This window comes from Cucumis melo, chromosome 9 (genome assembly GCF_025177605.1).
Source record: "Cucumis melo cultivar AY chromosome 9, USDA_Cmelo_AY_1.0, whole genome shotgun sequence".
In the NCBI taxonomy this organism is placed as follows: domain Eukaryota; kingdom Viridiplantae; phylum Streptophyta; class Magnoliopsida; order Cucurbitales; family Cucurbitaceae; genus Cucumis; species Cucumis melo.
The window spans coordinates 304,073-325,071 of record NC_066865.1 but is presented as its reverse complement, the minus strand read 5'-3'; the positions used below and the strand labels follow the sequence as shown (position 1 = coordinate 325,071).

Below are 20,999 nucleotides of genomic sequence, written 5' to 3'. Positions count from 1 at the left end.
TAGAACATACAACAATACAGAAACGTAATTTATCCAAAGTTCAAAATTAGAATTGAAGATTCAGCATAAACATATTTGTAACGACGGTAATATTTCATCTTCCAAAGAATCTAGAAAGATCAAATTAGTTAACAGCTTAATGAAATCTAGTCGATTTGCATGCTAATAGAGGGGTCATGCATCCCCCATACCTATAAACAATAATTCCAACCTACTTGATTTGAACTCCCTTTCCACTGTTTACAAACACAGACATTTCCTTTCATACCTACTAGGGTCCAGAGGACTTACAAATCATTTCTTTTCATTTCCCATCTCCCTCCCTACCAGTGTTTTAATTTATTTAATCGTATAAATCTGACAACTTATAGGGTGGCTGCGACCTAACTATGGGTCCTGGAAACAAAAACAACTCGAAGGCAGATGACCGAAACTCAACAGCCCGGAACAACTATGACCTGTTGTTTGATTCATTTTGAATGAGAGATGGTAAAGGAATAACAATAAAAACCCTACGATCCGAGGGCTCTATACAGCTCAATGGCCATTTTATCACTATCTTGACAACATCATTGCCTATTATTTCCACTAACTCACAGTTGTTTGCTTTCTGCGAAGGTGCAATAAATGTGCATTATATGAATTTCGTTAAACCTGATCATGTTTATAGTAGATAAAAAATTCATACAAAGTAGAGTCCTGACTTTACAAGATTACAGGCATACACAGAGAGAACCCCAATTTCCTAAAGAAATGAAACACTACTGGACCCCTATTAGGTATAGAGTATTTCCAGGCACAGTAACATAATGAGAAAGGTAATGAGACATAACAGGACGTATCCTAGGCACTAGCACTTAGACTTTTTGATGCTGTTAAGCACTCTGTGCAGTTGAAAAGCTTCACCTTGATCCCCATTCAAAGACCTTCTCACCAAGCAGCAAGCAGTCAGCTGCCTCAATAACCGTTCGAGATACGGATGCAAACAACCTTGTAAATTTTTCACATTTGGATTAGTTGATAAGACCATGGCATTCACCGTGTCAGCTACAATTTCACGCTGTGTATCCTCGAGAAGATAACCAACAGGGGACTCTTGAGGTTGTTCATATGCCAACAAAGCAACAGAGTCCTAGGAAAAGAGAGTTCAATTGATTAGTTACAGGATCTTATTAATCATATCGAGAGCCATTACCAGAAATACATGCACTAGAACTCTGTGTTCCAAATGGAAGACATCATTCAAAAAACAAATAGGTTATACTCCTACTGTATTATACAATTAACTTCAAGAATTTACCATTATGGATACGTTAGTGGCATAATAATTCTAAACGAAATTTGACACAAAATATTAAAACACGAAGTTATTTTACAAAACTAAGGTGGATTACTTTCCACAACATCAATGAAAGGCCTACAAGAACATTAGAACTCATTCCCAACATTGTTCTCTTCTTTTTCTAAGAAATTATTTCATAGCTGAATGAAATCTCTGTGGAGACAATTTCATTGATAAATATAGCTTGACTGAATTGCAAGTTTAGTCCCTCAATTTTCATATTTTGAGTCTAATAGATCCCTAAATGTCTAGTAAACCCACAATTAATATACAACATTTTTCAAAAATCGACAAGTATATTAAACATTAAATTGAATTTTATGAATTTCATGCCTAGTAGGAATATAAACTTTCAAATTACTATCCACAATGAGTTTTAAAGATGTGGAACAGGTTGAGGACCTATTAATTACAAAATTTAAAGTTAAAGGGCATATTAGACACTTTTTTTAATGTTTAGAGATCTATTAGAGAAAAAAAACGAAAATTCAAAGACCAATTATGCACTTGTAAAAGTTCAAATGCCTATCTGATATAGACCTAAAAGTTTAGCAACTGGACTTGTATACTATAGTGCTAATATTAATATTATTATATTATTGTAGATGATATCCTTGGCATAATCTCCTTTACCAACTTGGATGAAAAAACCCTTGAAACTTATTTATCGAGAGCACAATGACATCTTTAAATGAGCTGAATCATAACACCCAAAACATGAACATGAAGAACTTTGAAATATACGTTGATTCCATTCCATCCATAACTTGGAAGGAGGGCTTTGATTGGCATTAGTCCATAATAAACATGCATTTGAACTCAACAAAGAAACAGACAGGAGCTGCAACATGTTGTCTCTAAGAACCACTCCGGTTGATTTTCCATTTTTTACAGGAAACAAACAGTTCATGGGAAAAAGTTCCAAATGAGTATAAGATCAGCTCTCCTCCCACTCAGCAACCAAAGGAGATAACATTGAACTTCTACTGGTCTTAAAAAAGGACGCATAATTACAAAATTGTAGAGTATCACACCTAGTGAAGATAAAAAATATCGCTTAGACCAAAAACTAGAAAATCTTTATGAAAATTCTCAAAAATTTGTATTTCTCCCCCAAAAAGATCTCTGAAAGCAATGGTTCAGTATAATTGTAAACCAAAGAATCTCAAATTTTTCTTTGAGAAGGTGACCGCAAAATATGTTCCATGAACTTTTGCAGTCTTTATGGAGAACACTTAACAAACTGAGAATAATATACAACATTTGTATAATCCCATCTGTTGGGTGGGAGGTAATTTCTAATAAGGTCGTTTGTGGACAATGTGGTGTAAATAAAGAAGAGAAAAGTTTCATCACCTTTGCAATCAACACTTCTATTTGAAAAATATTCGTTTGAATTGCACTGCTTTAATTTTCTATATTTAATCATGCTATCCTTCGGTGTATTTTCTTTTAGTTACTGTTTCTTGTATTTTTTAGCATTAGACTCTTTTCATTATATCCATAAAAGGTCCTATTTCCTTTTTATAAAAAATCCTAAAACTATTTGCATGCACAGGCATGTAAATACTTGGATACAAGGTATTTTGACTTGTACTAAATGATTCCACACTTCCTACAAGGAAAAAAAATCTCAGTACCTGAACTAGATCCTGAAACCCAGGCAGACCATAAAACTTTCCCAATTGATTCCTTCCATATTTAACTGCCTCCTCTAGCGCTCCAGCCTGCAAATATTAACAGCAGAAAACACATAAACAATCCGATAAAACATTACAATTGGAAAAATATGTGACAATTACATATTTCTAGAATGAAAAACGTACCCTGACTAGTTCAATGAATTTTTGACAATGAAGAAGAAAGCAAGTGGCTGATTTTTCATCCTGTAAGAAGCAAACTTGAAATTTAGACAAAATAATAATAAATAAATAAATAAAAAGATCTTTGCAAGAAGATTGTACTTGACTTGATTAAATAGGATACAAAGAAATGAAGAACCAAACTTGATTAATTAGAAAAGCAAATTATGGGATATATATTTGTTTTTGGCAATGCGGAAATAAGAACAGGATGATGAAACACTATCTCTTCTTGGTACTGAATTCCTCTTCTTTATTGATTCATGTATGGGTTACAATATGGAATTGAGTGAACTCAATTCCCTTCTCTCTCTACTATCTTTCTCTCTCTCAAGAAATCACAGTGAATCTTCTTACAAAATTCTCATATCCCTCCCACCTAAATTATCTTAGTATTTATTATACTACCCTTGCCGGCCTCTAACTAACTCACACGTGAAGAGTATGTGATGTGCTACTACAGCTACTCAGTCAGTTACCCTGCCCCTGCGCGGTACTTCTTCGACTTCCCTTGAAACTCTATAACTAACTCTTCCTTCTGCCATAAACAAATCTAATTTGGGATAAAGTTTCTCATTTCGCTTTTTCCGCAAAGTGAGTTGCCTATAAGTACAGATCTTTAAAAAGACATAATCTCCAACACAATATTCTATATGTCTTCTTTTTCGGTTAGCATAAGCTTTCATCTGTTCTTGTGCTAGACGTAAATGGTCTCGCAGAGCACTCAAAATCTCATCCCTTTCCTGTAGCATCTCTTCAACTGACAAATTCTTTGATTGCATACTGCCATAGGATAGTAAGGCAGGTGGTTTCCTGCCGTAAACAACCAGAAAAGGGGACATCCCAATGGCCCGTTGAAATGTAGTGTTACACCAGTACTCGGTCCAAGGAAGCCATTTTACCCGCTCCTTAGGCTTTTCATTGCAAAAGCACCTGAGATAGGTTTCAACTCCCCTGTTGACTACCTCTCTGCCCATCAGTTTGAGGGTGGTAAGTCGTACTCTTGTTCAACTTGGTTCCAGATAATCTAAACAATTCCTGCCAAAAATGACTCTGAAAAATTTTATCCCAGTCTGATACAATGGACAAGGGAAACCCGTGCAACCTCACAACTTCCCTTACAAACAATTCGGCCACCACTTTTGCGGAAAAGGGGTGTTTAAGAGGCAGGAAATGACCGTACTTGCTCAATCTATCCACCACTACCAAAATCACTTCAAACCCATTAGCCTTTGGTAGGCCTTCCACAAAGTCCATAGATATATCATTCCAAATGGCTTGCGGAATCTCCAAGGGTACTAATAATCCAACAGGGGACAAGGCTAGCGATTTGTTTCTTTGGCATATCAAACATTCCACACAATGCTTCTTAATATCTGCCTTCATTCCTTCCCAATATAAGTCACTAGATACCCTCTTGTAGGTTCGTAAAAACCCTGAGTGCCCTCCAACAACAGAATTATGGTAGGTATCTAAAATTGTGGGAATTAACGAGGAAGTTTTGGTAATCACCAACCTATCCTTATACTTCAGAACATCATTTTGGAGTGAATATTTACTCCCCTGCAGATCTTCCAACTCTCTCAATTCTGCCATCAACTTCTGGAATTTGGGATCCTGATGCACTTCTTTCTTAATCAGTTCCAAATCCACTGTCACCAGCACAGACAAGCATTTTAATTGTACCTCAGCTGGCATTCGAGACAGGGCGTCCCAGCTCGATTTTCAGCACCTGGCTTGTACATTACTTCAAAGGAGTACCCCAAAAGTTTTGCTATCCAGTTTTGGTATTGAGGTTGAATAACCCTTTGTTCTAATAAAAATTTCAGCTACACGTCGATAATACCCCGTGAGCCCCAAAAAACCTCTAACTTCTTTGATGTTCGTAGGTTTTGGCCACTTAGTAATCGACTTGATCTTTTCTGGTCCACTTCAACCCCTTCTCCGGATATAATATGACCTAAGTATTCCACTTTTTGCTGAGCAAAACTGCATTTCTTCTTGTTTACGTACAACTCATGTTCTCTTAGTACGGACAACACCTTTCTCATATGTTCCACGTGATCAACTGTGTCCCTACTGTAGATGAGTATGCCATCAAAGAATACAAGTACAAATTTTCTCAAAAAGGACTTAAATATTGTATTCATCAACGCTTGAAAAATGGCTAGTGCGTTAGTCAATCCAAAGGGCATAACTAGAACTCATAATGACCCTCGTGAGTTCTAAAAGCCGTTTTTTCAATATGCTCATCTACCATTCTAATTTGGTGATACCCTGACTTCAAGTCAATTTTGGAGAAGACAGCCGCTCCACTTAATTCATCAAATAATTCCTCAACTACTAGGATTCGAAATTTATCTGGAATCGTTGCACTATTCACAGCCCTGTAATCCACACAAAAACGCTAACTTCCATCTTTTTTCTTCACCAGTATAAAATAGGACTAGAAAAAGGGCTGATGTTGGGCCTTATAACTCCTGATTCCAACATTTCCTTGACTAGTTTTTCCATTTCTTCCTTCTGTTAAAGCCCATAACAATAAGGTCTCACATTTATAGGATCGATTCCCTGCTTCAAGTGTATCTGATGCTCTATTTCCCTTCTGGGGGGAGTTTTTCTAGCCATTCGAACACATCCTCAAATTGTTTCAATACCGTGCTCAAGGAGCTATCGGCCTCAATCTCCATATGTGCCATATAGCAATCGTTGTCAGCCAGAGTTACAAGTTCTACTGCTCGACATTCAACGAGGAAACCTTCGCCTTCCACTCCCCAAGCTTTGATCATATTCTTGAGACTAACCCTTGCTTTAGTCAAGCTTGGATCTCCTTGAATTTTGATGGATTTTCCTTCAACGGAAAAGGTTAGCAACAGACTCTTCCAGTCCACCGTTGTTACCCCTAAGGAGTGGAGCCACTGCATTCCTAGTATGATATCAACCCCACCGAGCTCCAAGGGTAAAAAATCTTCCTTAACTGTCCAGTTCTTCATACGTATTTCCAGCCTCTCACAAACCCCCTTACCTTCGACAGCAGCTCCTGAGCCTAAAATAACATCGTAGTGTGCTGTCTCTTTAATTGGAATAAGCAACTTCTTGACTAACTTTTCAGACACAAAGTTATGAGTCGCGCCACAATCGATTGTGTTCATTCCACAGCTTACCTCTCACCTTCATAGTGCCCGGGTCATTCAGACCTACCACTGAGTTGATTGAGAGTTCAACAAAAGTGGTGGTATCTCCCTTGACTTCTAACTTATTCAACTCTCCCTTCTCTACCTCTTCACCATCGACAATCTTGAGCTCTTCTTTATCATTTGCTACTACAAACATTCTTAACTCACGATGCTCCTTCATTTTACACTTATGGTCAGCCGAATACTTCTCGTTGCATCTGAAACATAAACCTTTTTCCTTCCGAATTTGAAATTCTGCATTCGGTAGTCGCTTATAGGTTCCTTCTCTTCGATTTTCATTTGGGCCAGGACTTCTCAAGGTGATCGTTCTAGTAAGGAATGAGGTATTTCCTTTAATTTCTCCAGTAGCATTGTTAGTGGCGACCTTATTTCCTCCAAATGTTGAACGAAGTTTTTCCCGTCGGAATACCCGTTTAAATTTGCTTCTCTTCTGAAAATCTCTCTGTTTTCTACAAACTGCGCTACCTCCATCATTTCGGCTAAACTCTTCGGTCTACAGAAAAGCAACTTCCGCTCTAATCCAGGGTACTAGTCCCTTCATGAAGGCATCCTCCACCACTCATTCTGGCAAATCGGATAATGGTGCAACGAGCTTATCGAATAGGTTCCTATACTCTTCTACAGAGGATTCCTGTTTGATTCGTAACAATTGTGCATTGATAGTTTCGTTTTTACTCGATCTAAACTGCACTAACATTCATTCTTTAAGATTCGTCCAACTTATAAATTTATCCCTTTCTTCTTGCAATCTAAACCAGTTTAACGTCGGGTCGTCAAAACTAATAGTAGACATTAACATTTTTTCAGACTCGGTCAACTTATGGATTTAGAAGTACCTTTCGGCGCAGAATAGCCACGAATCCGGATCTTCGCCAGTGAACACAAGCATTTCGACCCTTTTGAACTTGTTTCAGTCACTGTAGCTTTCATCGGTTTCGCTCTTCTTTTTCGTTTTGGTCGTCTCCGAAATTTTGCTTCGATTCCTCTGTTTTGCTCGATGAGGCTTCGTTCTCCTTTCTTTTATCATTTTCGACATCGCGCACAGGCATTTCTATCGTTCTTTCTCTCATCACGAATCGTTCCCGCGCATTCGTTTCCATCATCATTAACAACATTTGCTGCTGTTTTTCTGATTGTAGCCACATTAGCTCGATGTTCTTCGATATTTTGCTCAAGCTAAATTCGATCTGCGCATTTTGCTTATTTCTTTCTTCATTCCAGCAATCTCTTGATCGATCATCTTCAATCGTTCTTTGATGCGTGTCTGGACCATTTCGATGTTACGGATCGTCGGCTCTGATACCAATTTAAGGAAACACTATCTTCTTGGTACTGAATTCCTCTTCTTTATTGATTCATGTATGGGTTACAATATGGAATTGAGTGAAACTCAATTCCCTTCTCTCTCTACTATCTTTCTCTCTTTCAATAAATCACAGTGAATCTTCTTACAAAATTCTAATATCCCTCCCGCCTAATTCTCTTAGTATTTATACTACCCTTGTCGGCCTCTAACTAACTCACACGTGAAGAGTGTGTGATGTGCCACTACAGCTAATATAACTAACTCCAACTAATATAACTAACTTTTCCTTCTGCTGTAAACAAATCTAATTGGGGGTCTAACATAGGAAAACCAAGAAAAAACCATTTCTAGAACCCAATACTAAGAGTCTTCACAATTTTTTTATCGTGGGGGCTGGAGGGAGTAAAATAGTTGGTAAGTTTGTCCATTGTTCAATCAGAGCTTCCAGAAAGATGTAGTTCCCTATTTCTGTTTTTTTTTAAACCAAAAAAGGGAAATGTATTAACGAAATCTCACTACAAAGCATGATGAAAAAACTGGCATTCAAGGATCTAAATTGTTCGTTCATCTTCTTGGTTGCGCAACCTAGCAAGCTTGTTGGTAACTACAACATCAAGTTGAGCTGCCCTCTCAACAATCTCTTTCCTTTTCTTGAAACATCATGGGCGATCTCAGCACAGTAAGTTCTGTTGTGCATCACCAAGAGTTCGAGCTCATTGACATTATGAATGACAAACTTCTTGAACCCATTAGGCAGGTAGTAACAGGTCTTCTTGTCGGTGCTGTAACCAATATTTGGCATCAATGTGCAACCTTTAAACTTTCTTCTAACTTTGGAATCAATACCCTTTGGTCTTCTCCAGTTTCCGTTGACGGAGATCTTTCAATCACTTTGAGGTCTCTTGAACTTCTTGGTCCTCTTCTTCACAATCTTCTTCGACAGCAAAGGCACTGCCATTTTCGCTTATATAGATACTAGGGTTGCAAAGGCACCGCCATTTTCGCTTATATAGATACTAGGGTTTCCTTTGGCCATCCAAGCTTTGATACCCTATTTCTCTGTTGGTAAAGTCTAGGGAAGAGATGTTGAAGGTTTGCGTCCCTTGTCCATACATCCTTCAAAAAAAAAAAAGAGCGAACCCACGTCATTGTCGACCTTGGTTGATGTGTAAGCATAAACCATGTAATTCAAGTCATATATGCATGCATACAAATAATATGTACACATGCATATGTATGTGTATATATGTATATGTACACGTATGTACACAGATATACACATACATGAGCCTGGAATTGACACAACATGGTCTAAGCACTCGCTCATTCTCTGGACTCTCGCTCTCGCTTTAGTCCTTTAGTTCTTACTATCGGCCTCTAATTTATGCCGGGGGGTACTTTTCTTTGGTTAAAGTCACCATGCTACCGTTCATTGTTTTGATAATATATAATTAAGTTTACCATCACTCATCAACTTAAGATTTTAGATTAATTAGTGATTTAAAATGGTATCAGATCAAGTTGGTTCAAAAGGCCTTGTGTTAAAAGTTTCAAACTACTGTATTGTTGTTTCCTCCCTATTGATATTTGTTTCCACTTGTTGAGCATTTCACATATTTCAAGCCCAAACGTGAAGAGGTGTGTTAGATGATATATAATTAAGTTTTACCTTCACCCATCAGCTTAAGCTTTTGGGTCAATTGATTATTTAAGAGTTGCCAGACCTTAAGAAGTCGTTTGGGGCAAGAACTACGTAAGACTATAATAACAACATTTTGCTGCAATAAACACTTTTTAAAAATCTCCAATTAGCTACAGTAAACACTGTTTCAAAACTCTTCATTTGTAGGGGCAAACATGGCAAGCCAAAAAACGAAGTTGAACGATTGAAACCGCCCGAACCAAAGGTGAATGGTCGGTTTTTCCTTTAAAACAGTTGGAGTCGGATTTTCTAAAAAACAGTTCAAAACCAACCATCACTGACCGATATTTAAACTGAATTCCACTGCCACCAACCAATTCTTAAGAAATACTAATATTATATATTAAAATCTCGTGTCCCATCGTTTGGATAAAAACCACTATTTAGTTTAATAATTAGAATCTTTATTTTTTTTCTCTCTCCTGACACACAAAAGTTTTCTCCTTTTCCAAAAAAAATCTGATTTTATCTTTTCTCAAAATATTGGATTTTCTCTTCTTTTTCCTTCCATCTCTAAAAGTAATTAACTTTTTTTTTCCCACTCTCTTCCTTCCTCTCCTCCGACAGAGGCATCGTCCCTTTCTTCTTCTTTTCTTCTGTTTTAAATCTCTCTTGCCTTTTCTTCTTCCTTCTTTTCTCTCTTCTGAGTCTCCCTTTCCCAACTTCTTTTGTTTTTCACCAATAAATTACAATTTTTAAAATATTTTCTTCTCTTCCTCTCCATCCTCCTTCATTTCGTCATCTTCCTTTTCCCTTTCTTCACTGTTTTCTCTTTTCCCTCCTCACTTCAAGTTTTTTTTTAATTGTGTTCTTTCAACTCATTTATCTTCCTAACAATAACAACAACAAAGATCCCTGATAAACACCACCCGAAACCATCTGTCTCGCCTGATGTTTGGCCTATCAACACTCCCATACACCCTAAAACCAACAAAATCTAGTTGATGTCAAACCGATCATGCAGCGCCAGCAGTGGTTTTTGTCTTAAACCAAACCAACCGATACTCACCGGTCACCTCTATCCATTTGTTACAATATTTACTATTTGCTACAGTTTATACTATTTGACATTCACCATTTTTTATTCTTTGCTATGGTGTTTACTATTTCCTTCTTAAACTAAAATAGTTTACACCTAAAACACATACTATTATAATCCAAACAAAAATAATTTACACCCTAAACACAAATTTTTTTTTAAGAAACAGATATATTCATAGAACAAGAGAGAAACAACCTAAGGGCAACGGACAAGAAGGCCCTTCCCAAGAAAACTAAAGAATAAAGGTCTTCCAATTGTTGAAAATCATAGAAATGTTGTAATTACAAAAGTGTTTGGAGTAATTCGTACTCCACCAAGAAGTTCTATGTTGCAATACAGTCCAACAAGAATCAAAAGAATTATAATTGTATTCAAAATTCTACTATTACTCTCTTTCCAAATACACAACAAAAGGGAATGGGTAGCACAACTCCACAGGATGTAACCTTTCAGACTATTACCTCTAATTTTGAGCCCTTCCAACAACCAACTGTCAATCTTACTAGGAAGACAAACCTAACTGTTGGATTCCAACACACCAAACACAAATTATTATAACCCAACTATAATAGCCTAGGATTATAATAATTCACTCCTTATCCCAAATATTCCATAAGTTGTCATCAAATCACAAATGTTGGATTGTAACCTCTAAGTAGGTTTCCTAGATATTATTGAGGTATTGTTGAATAAAAAATAATTCCACAAATCTTCCCGGATTAATGTAATGTTAGTTTGGTATCAGCTCTCAACAAAGGGATCAGACATGACAAGGCAAAAAAATCTCCCCACCTGCAGTGACAAAGCTCAAGCAAGCGAAGGGGCTGAAATCCTCACCCCAAGGTCAATCTCTTTTAAGCTTTTCTGAATATTTTGATGGAGATGGCCATGAACAATTAGAAGTGACGACTATAGAAGATGAATTTCTTTTCAAGTTTTTCTGAATATTTTGAGGAATATGGCCTTCTATTTTGTGTGAAAGAAATTTTTACTGATTTGAAATTACTATGGGTTTGAAAATAATCAAATCCAAACCCATTCTATCTCAAATCCAACACAAATTTCTCAAGAAGAGAATAAACTTCTTTATTGAAATTCAATCAAATGATTACAAAGAAAAGGAAATTCAAATTGCACAGATCGCAATTCGGAAGGTAGGACTCTCCCTCACTTCTAATCCGTAAACCCTCTCTTTCAAGTGTTCTACAGAATAGACCAACTCACTTCTCAAAGATGATAACTAACTTCAACGGTAAACTATTCCTTCTATTTATAGGCTACGCTATTCCCCAGTGGTCCCCCCTTCTCTAACAATTATCAGTCTTTTCACAATTAGTTACACCGTCATTACTCTTCTTCTCTCTCCTACGATATTGGTGTATAATTGGAGGTCTAACACCCATCCAGTCAAACTTGAGAAAAACCTTGTTGAAACCCATGAGTTCGACAGTGGAGGAGATCCAATTGAAGCCAATGTGGTTGAATTTGGAACATCTAGAGGTTTTTCAAGAAAATTCCCTCAATAATTGAATGCTGATTTGTTTCGTGTAAGTATTATGCTCACCTTGTAACTTCTGAAGTTGGAACGTCAGAATATGGGAAGGCAAATGGGCATCCAACATGTTGTATTCAGGTATTGTTGAATAAAGAATAGTTCCAAGATTAGTGTTACATTAGAAAGCATACATAGTTGGGTATTATGTGTTTTGGAGCTGGGAAAACAAGCTTGAGAAATTGAATTAAAAACACTGGTTCACCTGAACAATCTGCGGATACCACTCGCTAAGCTTTCCAAGTGCAGCATCAATCTCCCCCTTCCGGATAAGCTTCATCAACAAAAGAAAACTGATCAAAAGCAAAGTTCTATAACAGCTAACAGATTGACATAACATGTTGAATTATGAGCAGTTCCCTCTTTCTCTCCAGAATGTAGCAGCCATTGCATTTGTTTTCTTGTAAAACAAAATTAAGTGGTATGATGGGTGGAAGAAAGTAACTATGCTAAGCAGATTATATTAGTTAAGTTGAATCTGATTGTTCTTTGGTATGGGTCGGAATACTCTCTTTAGCATATAGAAAATGGAACGAGATAAAGTCCAAGAAAATAAGAAACACATCATGGCGGTGCATATGAACAGCAAGTTCTGTTGTAACTTGTAAGTATCCTTCTTCCATGTTTCTGCATAGCTAAAAAAGGTTTTTGCTGCCCTTGTGTTGTTTTCCTTTTTCATTTTTATATGTATACAGGCTCCTTATAAAGTTTAAAAAACATTTTTAGTCCATGAATTTTTATGGGAGTATATTTAGTCCATGAGAAGTTCAGTTTGTAACAATTTAACCCTTACACTTTCAAATTTGTAACAATCAAGTCCCTAAGCCTCAATAAATTATTTTAATTTATAATTTGTAACGATTTAGTTCCCATCGTGCAAAATATTATTAAGATTCAATGAAAGTTCTTACACATGGAGATTGGTAAACTAATTAGAAATCGAATGTGTTTATAAACTATAAAGACTAAGCCATTACAAAATAAACATGTAATAAACATTGATACCTAGTTTCCATGAGAAATATCCAACTAAATTGTTTTCTTTGAAAATGGAAACAGAAGTCTAATGATCAAACGTACAAAAAAAACAATAATTAAAGGAAAATACATCAAAGGATACAACAAGATTAAACAGAGAAAAGAAAAGCATTCCAGTTCAAACTAATATCTTGAATAGAATAATTAGAGTAAGCCTTTGAAAGTACGGAGACTAACTTGCTCTACGGACAAAATTGTTATAAATTTAAATTTATAGGATAAAATCGTTACAAATTAAAATTTAGGGACTAAATTGTTACTTTTATGGAAGTTCAAGGACCAAAAGTAAGTTTTTGCACCCTCTAATAAAAATTCATCATTCTTATTCTTTTTTCATCAACAAAAGAACATTCTTTTTGCTCAGATTCTAGAGGGTCTTGTCCAGCTCATTGAAATTTTTTATGTTCTCTCTTGTCTCGGTTTATGTTGTATGTGTTCTTTTAATCCTTTTTGCTCTTGGTATATGTCTCTTGTATTTTGAGCTTTAGTCTCTTTCATTTATATTAATAAAGAGACTTGTTTCCGTTTCAAAAACTCAGTAAAAGAATATTTCTTTCTGTTTCAAGTAAAATATTGAATGGTGCTTCAAAAGGCAGGGCAAAGAAACATTATGTTTCACATTTCTGACAATTATACACAAATTTATTTGAGAGAGAGTTAGAGCAGATAAATTGAGGAAAAGCTCCACAAATAAAGAACAGATGAGAATTCAAAAATCCTGATCCACAGGAATCTGGTGAAATAATTCATACCTGCCTTAAAGTCTTTCTCTGGTTTAGAGCATACATGATATCTTGTTCATCAAAGCCATTTTCCTGAGCTATATAGATAGGAGGAACGGTGCTTTTGCAAGCCATATCAAACGCACTGAGGGTATCCTCATAACCATAATGTTGCAAGTATGAGCGCACTATTCTGATAACAAAAACAAAAGTATCTCAAGTCAGATCCCACTCTCGGTTCTGACATGAAACATAAATAGCTTACAAATATGCACAAGTAAAAGCTTGTCCCTCATTCAAGCTCTATCATGTTGCTTTGTAGTGTACTGTCACTATGCTCAATGAAATGCCAATTCCTTATATTCATAAATGGGCACATACATCCATGCATGTATATATCAACAGTACTTGCTAGTTAATTGGCTTCTGGACAAATATGAATCATTAATTAATTAATTAAGAAATGTGGCTTCTGACTGATGGAAGGTTGTTATAGTTAATCTATCTCATAGATGTTATCATTGAAACACCAATTCAATAACTTCTGTTACTTTATCAAATAACTAATCATCTTATAAATCTGTAAAACATGACTTTCAGAGAAATCTGCCTCTCTTTATGTGAATGTTCAAGAGTTGCCAAATTGGTTGAAAGCTCATGAAAAGGCTATAAGGTTATAAGGTACCCTAGTTACGATTTATTAATAGACATTGGTCAACTATCCATGGATTGGGAAATTAATCTGCAACCAAATGTTGTATAGTCAAATGGTTACTCTACAATGTCAAACTTCATAAATTAAAATGTCAAATTTAAGGGTCACGGGATTTAAGGATTTCTGAAAACAAGTTTCTTTACCTATAACTGACATTTGATGGCAAAGATAACTTCTCGATGGTGGTTTGTTGCTTCATCCTCTCTTGAGCTTCAAATAACTACGAACAACAATGCAACACAGGAAAAATATTAATACGCAATTCGGTTGCCCATCTCTGTATTTAGGTACCACAAAACAAGTATGGACTACCAAACAACAAACAAAGTGAGCTTATAAGAATATTTTGGGAGCATGATCCCATTTCTGTAACTTCAAAACTCGGCACATCACATAATACAACTATGATAATAACTCCTAAAAATTCTAGCCTCTTTTCATATTGTCAATGAAAAGTTTATCTAAAAATATGTGGTATACTTACGGATGATCTTGTTGAGGAGAATTCAAATGTTTACTTTACACATGGCTTTGATACCTTGTTTCAGGATGGTGTAAATGTTCCAGCTGAATTCACCTATAATTCCTGCTAAATTATCTGCTTTGATTGAAAAATGTGGCTTGCAGATGAAATCAATACCACCTAGTTCTTCTTTAGTTAATTTTAGCTTGGTGGTTTAGTCCCGGAATTAAAATATTATTGTGAAATTCTCATGTTAGGGCAACTAAGACATACTAGTTGCAAGCTTGGAAGCGGACAGTTTAGAAGTTGGTTTTCTTTGCAGTTTGATTCTCATACTTAGGGTCATATTGGACTTCTTACCTCGTCTGCTCATTGGTCCTCTGTCGACTTTGGCAAGTTTAGGTGTTCCTTTGTCATGGTTTCCTCTATGGAGTTGGTTTGCTAGATTTAAATGTTTGCCTTTTGATGTCTTCTACTCTTCTTATTTAAATGGTATTGTCTTTTGTTTTTTGGAGTCTATTTCTCTTGAAGGTTAATGTATCTTTTCGTACTAGTTTCTATTTTTAGTTAGGTTTCAAGAAAAAAAACAAACAAACAGCAAGGTTTTCAACTTAACAAAAACAAAGGATTTTCTTTTGTACAAAAGGTTATATATCTGTTGTCTTAGCAGGTGAAAACAAGTCTTAGACAGAAAATACTCGTTCTGGCAACTAAAAGTACCAGAAGTATAATAGACTATTAAGGTTAGCATCCTAAAAAGTCAACCCAAATACCCATGATTGAGGAGAAAAAAAACTGAGGCTGTGTCAGTATAACTAGTTGTGCTTGGGTTCGGTGCTGGAAAGGAAATACTTTTAAACAAGATGTGGGAGAAAAATAGAGATGTATTTTCTGCTTTTCGAGAACGAATATAAAATACTCAGACTATAGCAGAGGTAAACAGATATTTACGGGAACCAAAAATCCAAAGCTGACCTTTAGATCAAACGCAAATGATTTCTGTCCAAAGTTGACTTGCACCCTGCGAAATTGAAATAAAATGTATCTCAAAATCAAGATATCCATAAAAATTATAAAACAAATGTTTCATAAAAATTAACAATGAACAAGTTCAGTCTGGTAGCCAAGGATGTTAATATGTATCTTATATCTTAAATATATTAATAACATAACAGTCACCTAGCTGTATATTGTAACTTGTAAGGCTGCACAACGTCAGAAAGAAGCCAATATAAGAAGAAAGCCTTCAGACTTCAATCATCATTTATCACAAGCAAAAAGTTGAAAAACTTTTAGAGGCCTACAAAAGAGAAAAGGAGACGGCCAATGAAATTTTGTGGATCTCATTCCTCTGTGGAGTTAACATCCGAGACGTGATTCAGAAGAGGTTCCTAAAATGATGGTTCAACCAAGCTAGTTGTGTGCTCTGTTTGTTATGCAAATGGGAAGACCCAACATTTAGTATTTGTCCAGCTTCGATTAGTCTGATTGGTTAGCTCTATTTGAGAATTGAGAATGTCATGGGCCATCTTGGAGTACTTTGCCCAGCTCGTTTGGTAAATTATATCTTTTGAAATTAATTGTTCTTAGAACAGTTGTTTTGGCTCCTAATTTTGGATAATAATTTTTTGTTTCCCATTTTGTACTTTTCATAAACTCAACAAGAAGTTACTATTTCTTATGAAAAAAAAAGTAAATAGATAGCAGAAACAAATTTCAAAACAAGAAACAACACTCACAAACCAAAGAATACTATAAGCAGGGAAGAGAAGAAACAGAAATCACCACCAATCCCAATAACAGATATTATCTCAAGAAAGCTCTCCCTTTGTAGTAAAAAAATAATCGCAATTAGCATGAAAAGTTTCCAAGTTTGCGCTTAAAAGAAGATGAGGTTGTTTGCATGGCTTGTTTCTTTCAAGTGGATTGATACCTACAGTGTCATCCAGACACTGTGTATGAGTTTGTATGTCACAAAAACTGAAACCACCAAAATTTCCTGGTTAAAATCACGGATCAACTTTTCTAGAGTTTTAATGGCATCATTCGGGGCATGAAAGAGAGAAATACAACCATGTATCCAACACTGCCAAACCAGGCCAAAACCTTTAATTCGTAAAACAACATCCAGGAAGTTCCAATCTACAGTATCAAAATCCTTCTCAAGATCCAGTTTAAGAAATCATCAGGTGCACTTAGATGATCAATGAGTTCTTTCTTCATCCTCCTTTCAAGGAAAAAGGAAAGTTCTTGTGGAAAGTGGGGGTGTGGGATATGTTGTAGGGTCTATCAGGTGAGAGGAACAATGGAATCTTTCGAAGGCTTTAGCAAACCTCTTGTGATGTTTGGTCCTTTACCCGGCTCCATATTTCTTTGTGAGCTCCAATAATGACGTTTTTTTTTTCGTAATTATCCGCTTAATTTTAACTTGCTTGATCAGAGGTCTTTCTTTTGGTTAGCCTATGTTTTTATGTGGCCCTATGTTTTTTTTTTCTTTTTATGCTTTGTATTATTTCCTTCTTTTTTTCTCAATGGAAGTATGGTTATTCATCTCTATAAAATTATATATATATATTAAAGAAAACCCTAAGCCGAGTGGATTTTTTATAGCCATGGTATTTGGCACCATCCAACTACTCCACGAAAAGATTCCATGTGCCTTGTGTCAGCTCAGAGAAATAAAGGGCTCACATGTTAAGCTTTCCATCCAAGGAGCGGACCTTAAATTTGGGCACATTGCTACCCGAAAATCATGAAAGTTTTGCTGTAGAAGTTTCGATTACTTCACACTAGTAACATCAGTAATGGATTACTACGAAGGAATTACAAAGCAAAAAGGCCTTTTATTTCGCTAAAGAAACATCAAATACTTCACGCTGATTCCAACTTCCAACTACATCTATTTAGTTTAAGACAGGACTTACTACATCGCTAGTAGAGCTCCATCATGTTGTTAAAAAACCCTAAGGCATATATAATCCTAATTAAGCACATATAATCCTAATTAAATTGTCAGAATAGACATGGTATATGCAAATGAAGTATCAAATGGGAAAAAAGTTTGATGACGAGCATACTCTTCGTTTTGGCTGTGAACGGCAATAGTAGGAAACAAGGGCCCCTTCATGTCTTTTTCTACTGCTCCGACTACTATCCCATTTTTTCTGGTACATTGACAGAAAGAATCATTTCATGATAACCTTTAAAAATACCTTACAACTGAACAATTACTGCGCACGAATGTCTTACGTGAAAAAGAATTCCTGTGAGGCGTAATTAATTCCAGCACCAACCGTATCGCCAGATGTATATGTTGGACCAAAAGGTTCTTTCTTACCTAATCCACGATAAAGTAGTCCGTCATCTCCATGATATCCACAGCTATTAGGCTCCCACCTACGCGTCCAAATTAACAAGACAAGGCATATGAGTGATTTTGAAGCCTAGAATCAGAAGGGGAGGGGGGGATATTATCTAAGGAAAGCCAAACTGAGTTACATCTACTCAAAGATTATAAGATAAGCACTAACTCGATAATTGCAGATACCGTATTCAGATCCATTAATCAATCAATTCCAATAAAAGGTACATTGGTACCACTTCCTAGTGACAGAAATAATAGACACGATGAAGGCAATCAAAGAAAAACGACAAATGAATCGAGAAATAAAGAAAAATAAGGGAAATATGTCCCAACCCGGGCTGCCTTCGCATCTTAAAGCTTTCGGTGGTGAAACCAATGGCAATCTGCCCTTTTGCCCCAGCGTCCTTTACATGAATCTCGAAGTAGTAAACAAGTCGTTTAACTGGAGCTGGCTTGTTGGCTTGGACGACACCAACATCGTGGCCGTGAAGATTCACGTTCGTATACTTGACAGAGAGCTTATCGGGGGTAACCAACAAGAAACCTCCGGAACTGTTGATGGTGTTGAGCTCGGTGGGAGAGTCTTCGTCCTCGTCCATGTCGCATAGGCCTCGAGGCAGCCCCAATCGAGCCATTTCCAAGAAGTGCAATCCGAGATCTTGGGGAGAAGTAGAAGTAGTGGTGTTATTGACGCTGTTGCTGATGTTGCTGTGATTGTTCATCTTCAATCAAGATTAGCTCGCCCCCACTAGAATTGAAGAACCATTTGAGAAATCGAATGAATTTCAAATGGAGGTTTTGGGGGAATTGAAGAAAAGGAAAGAGGAAGCGCAACGGAGCAACAAAGAAAAGAATCTGTAGTATTTTCTTCTGTTTCGTTTTTCCTCCCCTTTTTCTTTTTTCCCCGACTTTTGCTTCGTGCAAATGCAACGATTCTGTAGTTAGAGAGGCTTGTTTTTTTGGTTACCCAAACTTGGTTCTCCTGTGTACTGTCGTTGCCTGTTTCAATTTTTTAACGATGACAGTTTTTTTTTTATATATAGAAAATTTACTTTTTCACTTCTTGTTTGGTCCCTTTTTCAAAAAAATGTACATTTTCTGTTTTTAGGTTTATAAACATCAACTCTAATTTTAAAACTGTTTTAAAAACCTAACCATTAAAAACGTATGTTTTAAAATTTCATAGACAACATATATCTATTATTGTAAATACGTAAACTACAAATGTACATTTCTAATACTCATCAACTACATGCACGTGTTTTTCAAAACTTTAAGACCAAAAAAAAAAAAAAAAAAAAAAGTAGTTTTCACTCTTGCTTCTTCCCTCGCATATAATGCCTACCATTGGATTTTCAGCTTTTTTTTTTTTTTTTAATTTTCTCAACTCTTGGAAAGCAAAGAAACAAACGATCGTGTCTTGTTCATCATAGGCTTAATATAGAGTATTGGCAGTAGCAACCAATGAGTTAGTTTGGTTAATTTGACGTCTCTTTCGATTTCAAGTATTTGTTGTTAAGTCGTTTCTCGTTTTGTGTGACAACAAAGTTGCCATTCATGTAACTTTCAGTTCCATGTATCATGAACTCACAAGGCGTATGGAGCTTAATTATCATTTCGAGCGTGATCATGTTGATAGATGCACTATCAAGTTCATGCCAAATCGGTTTTACTTCCAATTGGCATATCTCTTTACAAATACTCTCAATTGGCATATCTCTTTACAAATACTCTTTCTCCTTCATCCTCTAAACCATTGTTGTCCAAGATGGGCATAGTAAATTTCCCTTAGTCAATCTTCAACAAGAGCATAAGAGTTAGTTTTGTGTATAGTTATTTTAATCATTGTTTGTTGACTCTAGTTAATCTTTAACTACCTTGTAACTGATACTTGAGTTGTATATAATTTATTTTGTATAGCATCAAAAGACTCAAAAGTATTGTAATCACAAATTCATAAGTTTACTGACAATAGACGTATTATATGCAATGGTTTATATAGTATGTGATATACAGGTCATTCACGTAGTAAAAAAAATTAAAGATATACATAGATTGGATTGAGAGTGTTTTTTGGACCAACTAAAAAATTTGGGTTGGTTGGATTGACAACCCAAAAAACCAAAATAAAAGCCCTCTACCCTAATCCAACCCGATCCTTAAAATTAGGGTTGGATTGTTGGATAATAACATACCAAAGGACCCAAATAAAGCCTCTACTCTAATCCAACTTAACCCTTGAATCTCATAATAGCTTGTTTTTTATTTTTAAGTTTAAATACATGAGTTTGTTAATAACCCATCATTACTAACTAAAATCTCATTAAATTCAAATATAAAATACCAAATACACCTGACATTTAATACAAGATCTTAGGCACAAACAAATACCATAACAAATATAAAAGAAAATGTTAAAAAATTCACAAACTAATCAATAAAAAATATTATGGTTTTTTAATTAATGTATATGTAATCAATATTGGATTGACTTAACCCAAATTTACTTCCAGCCAAACTACATCATAACCCAAACCAACAAAAACAAAAAATGATTAACCCAACGCAACTCAACAATAAAATTAATCCAACTCAACCTTTACATCTTGGGTTGAATAGTACAGATTATTCGAGTTGTCAAGTTATTTAAACATCTTTTTAAAAAAAAAAACTACAAGAAAAACATATTTTTTT

The 20,999-nt window shown here is 35.7% G+C and overlaps 1 protein-coding gene and 1 pseudogene across 1 annotated transcript; both read right to left on the bottom strand.

The window, feature by feature from the left end:
• Positions 1-643: 643 nt before the first annotated feature.
• Positions 644-19,294, bottom strand: LOC103498719 (ran-binding protein M homolog). The gene is made up of 10 exons (XM_008461449.3): positions 18,639-19,294; positions 18,191-18,337; positions 18,019-18,105; positions 15,917-15,962; positions 14,622-14,698; positions 13,794-13,956; positions 12,209-12,277; positions 3,169-3,228; positions 2,983-3,069; positions 644-1,132 (listed from the first exon to the last, which is right to left on the bottom strand). The coding sequence occupies exons 1-10, from the start codon at positions 19,025-19,027 to the stop codon at positions 851-853; spliced, it is 1,407 nt and encodes a 468-aa protein (XP_008459671.1). The 5' UTR covers positions 19,028-19,294; the 3' UTR covers positions 644-850.
• On the bottom strand, positions 3,237-12,197 carry LOC107991677 (60S ribosomal protein L32-1-like; annotated as a pseudogene).
• Positions 19,295-20,999: the final 1,705 nt, after the last annotated feature.